Raw genomic sequence first — 8,094 nt, forward strand, 5'->3', positions numbered from 1 at the left:
GATGCGCAGGGATAGAAAACCCAGATATCAAAAACTCTCTCTCTCTCCTTCGCTCTCTCTCTTTCTCTCTCTTTCTCTCTCTCTCTCTCTCACTCTCTCTCTCTCTCTCTCTCTCTCTCTCTCTCTCTCTCTCTCTCTCTCTCTCTCTCTCTCTCTCTCTCTCTCTCTCTCTCTCTCTCTCTCTCTCTCTCTCACACTCTCTCTCTCTCTCTCTCTCTCTCCCTCTCTCTCCCTCTCTCTCTCTGGCTAAGAACAGCTAAGTAATTGTATGTACTAGTAGGAACCAGAAGTTAGTTACACTTTGTTTATTGAAGCCAGAAATGGAGGACCACAGACAATGTTTTGCACAAATACTACTGATTGTGGACGCTTTGTTTAAGCGCAATAATGCCTCATGATTGCAAGAGTGCGTGAAACCAGGCGCCTTGATACGGTATGGATGGATAACCCGATCTCCAAGTGACACTACGAGTCACTCTGCTCCCTGACACATTGATTCTCACTCCAATACACATGCTATGATCTCTGAGCAACCCACCATCCCTTCAGATCTGCATACCGGTACATAATGTACATTGTACATGTACATGTACAGTGTATCTAACCGTTGCAGTTTCTTTTCGGGGGGTAACGGCCTCTTTTACGGGCAAAAAAAAGTCATGTAGACGTGAAAAAATAGAGATACCATGAAAGGTAAAACCGTTGCAGTAGATTCACAGGGTGAGAGGGGGGGGGGGGGAGTATCTACTATCTACATGTACATGTATATCCTGGGTTCATCATTCATGGTGGACCAAGTCATGTCGTCAGCGACAGGTGATGTTTGTGGTTCTAAAGATGGTATGCGTTCAACCACTATAGTATAGCGGTGTGTTCTAATTTCTAAGTTCACGATGCCCAGTAGCACATCATCATTCGACTACATGTACATGTACTTCGACGTAGTGGCATCACCTGAACAAGCGACCCCATTTCGTCCAGAAGGAAACCTGGCACGCCAACGCCGTGACTGCAGGGCATGTAGCCAGAGAGGATAAGGCAAGCAATGCTCCAACGCTACATCATCGCTGCAACCAGTACTGCATCCGTCTGCACGCATAAGGCAGTAGTGCGTCGCAGCGTAACGTCATTGAGTCGGCCAGCTAGTTGGCAATTACTTACATGTAACTTACATCAGAATGATCACGTTGACGTATCGCCACGAGTGCCATTCTGAGTGAACTTTGATATTCAGAATTTCCTCACCACTGCGATGCGCGATCTCGTATTTCTTGCTGAAAGGTGAAAGTAGATGATTTGCATGCAACCATTTGTAACTAGATATCCTGCCAGCGAGGCCACGCTATTCACATGTACGCACAAACAAACAAACACACACACACACACACGGACTCAAGCACATACACGTACATACATGTACACACACACGCACGCACGCGCGCGCGCACACACACACACACACACACACACACACGTACACACACGCGAGCTTGAGCTACTTTAGCACTACAGCCCACTGGTTATTAGCTTGTTGGCTGTACGAACAGCTGCACTAAAGTGTAGCCTCGAGGAATCGACGAGGAACAATGAATCGTTTGAAGTGCAAAGAGATCATTGGCCTCCGAGGGCCAGAGAAATACCCTTCAGGCAGGCGATAGTGAGTCGCAAAAGTGACTTTCAACTGCATGACAACTGCGAAGCAACACGCCCTGGAGCAAGTTTTCGAATTTCGTGCTGTGCTTCATCAGCAGATCACACCTCTCACGTCAGGGACACTACATACCTCTCCTTTCGTTTATGGTGCTGTGTTCGGATCACGTGGATTGTGTCACGTGCTCAGGATGTAGATACTTACTGCATGCACTACAATGTGTGTAGCCTAGCCCTAGATCTGTACCGCGAAGCTTCGCGCTTTGGTTTGTAGATCTACAGTACAGGAGACTGACAATGACATACAGCTTCACCGTGACCCGGTGACCTTTCCGCGTGGAGACTGGAGGCTGTACCGCGCCGAGCAACGACGTAACGACAGTTACGTGGTGCTCCGAAGATACGTACATGTACATGTACATGTAGATCTAGATCTGCGTGTCTAAAAAAAATACTTCGTTCACTTCTGACTGTACACGCGCTCTTCGACAGGCTGCAGAATAGGTGGCAATGATCATTATCAAACCAGCGAATATACGGCGGTGACTCCTATTATGTAGCCAGGCTGCCCCAAGCCAAGGGCCAAGCCCGTAGAACTCACGCTAGACGCGTTTCGCGGATTGTTGGGTGGGCATCACCATTGGGCATGTAAGGCATATATCCATTTTTGCTGAAAGGTGGAGTGGTGCTGGACCTGCACGATTGCTCCGCACTGCTTCCGTGCCAGTGTACGTGTGCCAGCTACATGGGAGAAATATAAAGTTCTCCGCCGACAGGTGGAAACCAATGGGCAGAAGGGACCGCACCAATGCGGTTATCACATTACGACATCCTTATCATTTCTTAGAGCCTGGCGCTGATCCCCGTAACATCCTGTAGCCGGCAGCTATATTCAAGATGTGCATCTCAATTATCGGATTTTGCACTTTGATTTTGGTGTCCGCAATGCTTTTAGCGGTGGATGCTAAGCCAGTGCCGCAGGAAGAGGCTGGACTGCCTCGGACCCACCCGTTGGTCAATACTCTATTGGGCGAATCCTACTGCTGTACCGACTACCCGTTCGAGCGCACCGCGCAGGCCGTGCTTGTATGCTACATCTACAACAGAAGACACCTCCAGCAGATCCGCTCATGGGAGTCGTGGCTAAAACGGACCTATCTGCGCTCCGAGAAACCAGCTACCACCGCCACGAGTAGTAATCCCACCGAAAGCACCAGCAGCACCAGCAGCACCAGCAGCAGCAGCAGTAGCAGTAGTAGTAGTGGAAGCCCAGAGCCAGACTATCATCGCATGCTCGATGTTTATGTGAAGGCTCCGGGCGTGAAGGTGGTCGGAATCTCCCACAAGCAAAGCAATGCCAATGGATCGAGAAACGCAAGTACAGGTATGGTCATTGCAAACCTACGGCAGCACACAGGTCCTTTTGTACTTCATAGTTTATTTTATATGCGCGAAACATTCGAGGCATTGTAGCTGGCTTTGCGATTGAAATGCCGATGCACTGGTGTTTTTCCTTTCTTGTTGCCTGGCCCGTCGAAAAGGACAGACCCTGTATTGGTGCCGAATGCACAATGGCGTTTGTTTGGTCCAAAAACGTCCTAGAGACCGCAGAGTTCTGCTGAGTTCTGTAGACGAGCTCTGTTCTAGGATGGGGCTCGGTTTGCAGCAAGCAGAACGGCGCGCTTCTAATGCGAACAATTATTTCGTCAAGCGGAACACGAGACGGCGCAAACCCAGCATCATACACACTGTGGTAGTGCGGAACATCAGCATGACTCAGAAAGAACAAAAAGCAATTCGGACAGAAAAATGGCGTTGTGTGAGCTTGTGACAACCCCCCCCCCCCTACTTGGAGTCAGATCCCAGTAGGGAAGTCACAAAAAAAAACACCTGCTGTCCGTCCGTCCGTATTTATTTATTATTATTATGTCCGTCTCCGACTGTCTGCAATTTCTGGACAAGGTAGTGACACAGATATGCTTTGAACCTTTCCCTGCGTATACTGTGGCCACGACATGTTGTGGAACATCAGGTGGTAATGGAGTAACTGACTCTGCAAGCTTGGTCCACTGCTTGTGCTGAGGGTGACGAGACTTTTGCAGCTTCCAAGTGTCTTGTTACCTCTTGAACCTACGGGCAGAAAGCCAAGATAGTAATTCAATAAGTGGCGCAGGCCATGCACTATATTTACACCAGGACACCGCTGCTCATGCTTTTTAAATAGTCTATCCAGGCACAGGCTGCCTAATCTACAGGGGCAGAACAGCTGCATTGGTCGGCAAGGGTATCTTGCTTTTCCATGCTAGATTCGTGACATTCCGCCGAGTATCGATTTTTCATTGATGATGCGTTTTGCAACATGGTTGCATGCAGTTACTGAGCCTAATCTACTGCTTGACTTAACTAACTTCGCAGCTTTCTTCCTTAGCCTGCTAGTGCTAGTGATAACGGTCATTGCCTGAGGTCAGGCAGGGTGAAGAGCTCATAATGCAAAACACCCAAAATCATACTTCCCCTCCCCAAGGCACTCCTGCACTCCAAAGTCCTGAAGAAAACGGTGATAATTGAAATGATAATGTCACCCCCCACTGTCTATTGTCCCTAAAGGTCCAGGTAATTACTCACACCTAGTAAGTGGCCACTCTGTGCCAGTAACGCTACAAGTGCCAGTGGCAATGGCATGTATTCATGCCTTGCTGCCGGAATGTTCCTGTGTGTGTGTGTGTGTGTGTGTGTGTGTGTGTGTGTGTGTGTGTGTGTGTGTGTATGTGTGTGTGTGTGTGTGTTCAAAAACAGTCGTTGCATTTTATAGTGGACCTGCAGCAGACTGTTCATCTGGTTTGTGATATTTCTTTCCTCTGTTGCAGTGTTGGTGAGTTCTTTTCCATCAATATGGCAGCTTGTTTTGATTTCCTTTTCTCTTTTTTTCAATTCATTCTGCTGTACTTCCTGTTTTGTTTTGCACCACTGCCCCTCACCTTGCGCTTAGCTCTCTGAGTGGAGGGCGGCGTGACCCCACTGGGGTAGCTGATTGATGGTGGTAGGAGTAGTAGTAGTAGTAGTAGTGTGTGTGTGTGTGTGTGTGTGTGTGTGTGTGTGTGTGTGTGTGTGTGTGTGTGTGTGTGTGTATGTGTGTGTGTGTGTGTGTGTGTGTGTGTATGTGTGTGTGTGTGTGTGTGTGTGTATGTGTGTGTGTGTGTGTGTATGTGTGTGTGTGTGTGTGTGTGTGTGTGTATGTGTGTGTGTGTGTGTGTGTGTATGTGTGTGTGTGTGTGTGTGTGTGTGTGTGTGTGTGTGTGTGTGTGTTTAGGTTCACATGCATGTGCACAGTCAGCCAATTCTTCTACCTAGGAAAATTCCAAGCAAGATGGAAGGGGCTGCAGCTGCAGGGGATAACAATTAGTGTACATGTATTTGTGTGATGAGACTGGTAGTCCTGTTGCCCTGGGTCATGCAGATTGAGTGTCAAACACCTGGGTTCAAAAAACTGTATTATGTACAACTGATACTGTGTGTTTCTGAGTGGCTGCAGCCCCTGAGGGTTCGTTTCTAGAATCTGAAGTAGCCTTCTGCATTCCATTCCGATGGGCTTGGTTTATCCGAAACCGTGGCGAAAGCAGCCTGCACATGATGGTATGGGAATCTGGATTTGGCCTTCGTGACCTAGGTTACAGAGACTGTCAGAGAGCACGCTGTTTGGTGGTTGTTCTTGATATGGAGGAGTGGTACTTGAGCGACTGTAGATTGTTCAGGTGGTGCAGATCCTGCTGTTCTCTTACTCCTTCAGGAAAGGCATTCATCGTGTGTTGCTCACGAACTGTCATGCAACTTCAGTGGATTCTTTCCAAACCAGGAATGCTAAGAGGCAGCACGGAGATAGTGTAGCTGACACAATTGGAGAACTTCTCCTACAGACCCGACGCACAATATCAAAATCATTATCTCAAAGGTTTCTCAGATAGCTCTTTAGACCGTATACCGGTATGTTTTTTAGGGCGTTCAGACGTTTGAGGGACTGAAAAGGGAAAACGTTTACTGCACATGCAGCATTCAATTTTGTTCTTTTCCGAAGTGTCAAAATTGTCTCGTTGTAAACGGGAGGATCAAAAGGGGTGGCAGTAAGACCTGGTGCACTTGGCCAACCTGAGGTTTGGACTTGCTAGTTTGCTGGATGCCCCACAGTACAGATCTTACACAACTCTGTCTCTATATCTCTACCCGGCGAATATCAAACCAGTTTGGCGATCATGTCAGTCCTACATTGTATAGGGAGCCAAGCAATTTGCAAGCAGTTCAATTGAGCTTGTTACGAAAGCGGAGTGTAGGAGAATGACAGGATAATTGGTTATCTAGTTTGTAACACAACCACCAAGTGCTGTCACTGAGTGTCAGTCACCTCGGAGATGCGTCTTGACTTGGAAATCCTAGAATAGAGTTTTTTTACGGGAGCTCCCCAGGACGAAATGGATTGCTCTGAACACGTAATATTTCTGTAACAGTTTTGTCTGCAGATTGAGTACTAGTATAAGAGTTTTGTTTAATGAGGGTGATATCTTATCACATCGCAAAGCCATGGCCAGCCTTTCCCCGCGTCCAATTAGGCTAGCATGCCGCCGTATCGCAATATGTCAGATGTACTTGAACGAATTGAGTAGCGTGGGATTGGTATGCATGTTGGCATGGTTGTACCTACACCTGCACTCCAACCTTGACACTCCATAGGGTACCCTATCACTGTGCTTCCGCTCATGTATAGTCATGGACCGTGATGCAGTCAATAACACTTGAAAACAACTGAGTGGTAAGAGGGTACAATCGTGTAATCATATATTGCTGGCTAATGACTTTAAAAACTCATCATGGTCGCATCTCTCCTGTCCTTCTTTCCGCTGCAGGATCCCCACGGGTGTCTGTCAATGGCGGAATGGTCAAGCCAGGCAGAGGTGTGATGGAGCTGAGTGGTTTGAGACTGCTGCAGCGCTATCACCGCACAATGTTCCGGCTCTCGTCCAGGGAAAATGTGCCACTGGCAGCAGCCCTCTTCCTCCCATTGGAGAACCTTACTACGGGACAGTCGGCCGATAGCGAGGCCGGGGCTGGCCACATGCAGCACCGCATCAACATGTGGGTGACGGTGAAGTGGCACATGACGAACGAAGACGGCAGTGTTGTGAACGAGCAGCCCACACGCTACGCCTGGCAATGCTCCATCGACATGCCCACGGTGCAGCACATCACGGAGGAGCACTGGTTGGCCTTGGATATGCAGGCCTTCTTCAGGATGACCTTCAAACAGGAAGCGGAGTTCAGCCATCCTCCCTTCTTCCTCACCGAGCAACTCAGGTCTTCTGATTTCCACACTGATAAGCTACACATCACCCTCCAGAGTGGACAGGTGCACTTGAACACGTCGGCAAACGACATTACCATCCTAGACGTTGAGGCGGAGTCCAATGATCCGACTCGCAGGTGTGCTGAAGTCCTTACCCTGCCCTGCTCGCTGGGACAGCGCGGTCAGTTACAGTGGGAGCCCTTCCTGGCCTTCGCAAACGACGAAACGCCAGAGAAACCTCCCGTGCATTACACCTTGGATCCGCAGCAGCCGGCGCTCATCGAGGTGACGGAGACGCTTTCGTCAACTCAACCAACCGCCCTTCCACCGTTTGAGCGCCTGCAGCTCCACGTGTAAGGATAGGAACACTGGATAGAATGGTATAAGTGAGATTGAACTGAGCTGCAGTCCTCAATGTCAGGGATTACCGGCTGGTCTGGGACTTGAGCCATACATGTACATTCTACCTGACATACTGGCTGATCTGACAGAATCAGCACCCTATCCCCTCTCTGACTTCTACTGCAATCCACTATTGTATTAACTTTGTAGCCTATTATATTTCACGAATTATTGGTGAATTTGTCGCTCTGAGCCTGTCCAAGAGACCCTTGTCCACATCAGGTGCAGTAGTGTCTCGGCGCTCAGTTTAATCAGTGCCTTCTGCCGGAACACAGAGTGCATCCCATGCTCAAGGCAGGACAAGGTACCTACAGGTGTGAAGGACAATAATTATTACGGATATTGCAAGCCGACGGTGGAGCGGCATTGTCAAATCTATGTAAACACCTACCTGCATTTCCGACCTCGACACATCTACGACCGGGAACTATAGTCGGTATCGTGCTTTAAGCTGGTGCCTAACGTTATCACATGACTTACTTTACAGTCAACTTTGCGTGTAACGACACTCGGCGGGGCATCAGAAAAGTGTCCTTATTCGCGAAGTCTCATTGTTGTATACAGCTAGATGGGACTTTGCTCTGGGCATGGAAATCCTGTCGTTCCTCGCGAATTGTCGTTATATCCGCAGTCGTTAGGAGCGAAGTTGGCTGTATTTTATTTCTCGCATACACGAAGGCGTAGTGAACACATGAAATACCGAAGTTAGT

The 8,094-nt window shown here is 48.6% G+C and overlaps 1 protein-coding gene across 2 annotated transcripts; it reads left to right on the forward strand.

Annotated features, from left to right (window-relative positions):
- Positions 1 to 2,221: 2,221 nt before the first annotated feature.
- LOC135818336 (uncharacterized) lies at positions 2,222 to 7,588 on the forward strand. 2 transcript variants are annotated; one of them, XM_065331692.1, is made up of 2 exons: positions 2,222 to 3,034; positions 6,546 to 7,588. In XM_065331692.1, exons 1-2 carry the CDS (start codon positions 2,548 to 2,550, stop codon positions 7,337 to 7,339), a joined length of 1,281 nt encoding a protein of 426 aa, XP_065187764.1. In that variant the 5' UTR covers positions 2,222 to 2,547; the 3' UTR covers positions 7,340 to 7,588. The 2 variants fall into 2 exon arrangements, with proteins under 2 accessions (XP_065187764.1, XP_065187765.1); XM_065331693.1 differs by lacking the exon at positions 2,222 to 3,034 and adding an exon at positions 4,937 to 5,283.
- Positions 7,589 to 8,094: the final 506 nt, after the last annotated feature.

This window comes from Sycon ciliatum, chromosome 5 (genome assembly GCF_964019385.1).
Source record: "Sycon ciliatum chromosome 5, ocSycCili1.1, whole genome shotgun sequence".
NCBI lineage: Eukaryota > Metazoa > Porifera > Calcarea > Leucosolenida > Sycettidae > Sycon > Sycon ciliatum.

Bases quoted from the DNA above. Each gene is read 5' to 3' on its own strand.
- LOC135818336 (XM_065331692.1), top strand. From the start codon at position 2,548: ATGTGCATCTCAATTATCGGATTTTGCACTTTGATTTTGGTGTCCGCA. The intron at 3,035-6,545 runs GTATGGTCATTG...TTTCCGCTGCAG, and splicing joins ATCGAGAAACGCAAGTACAG to GATCCCCACGGGTGTCTGTC.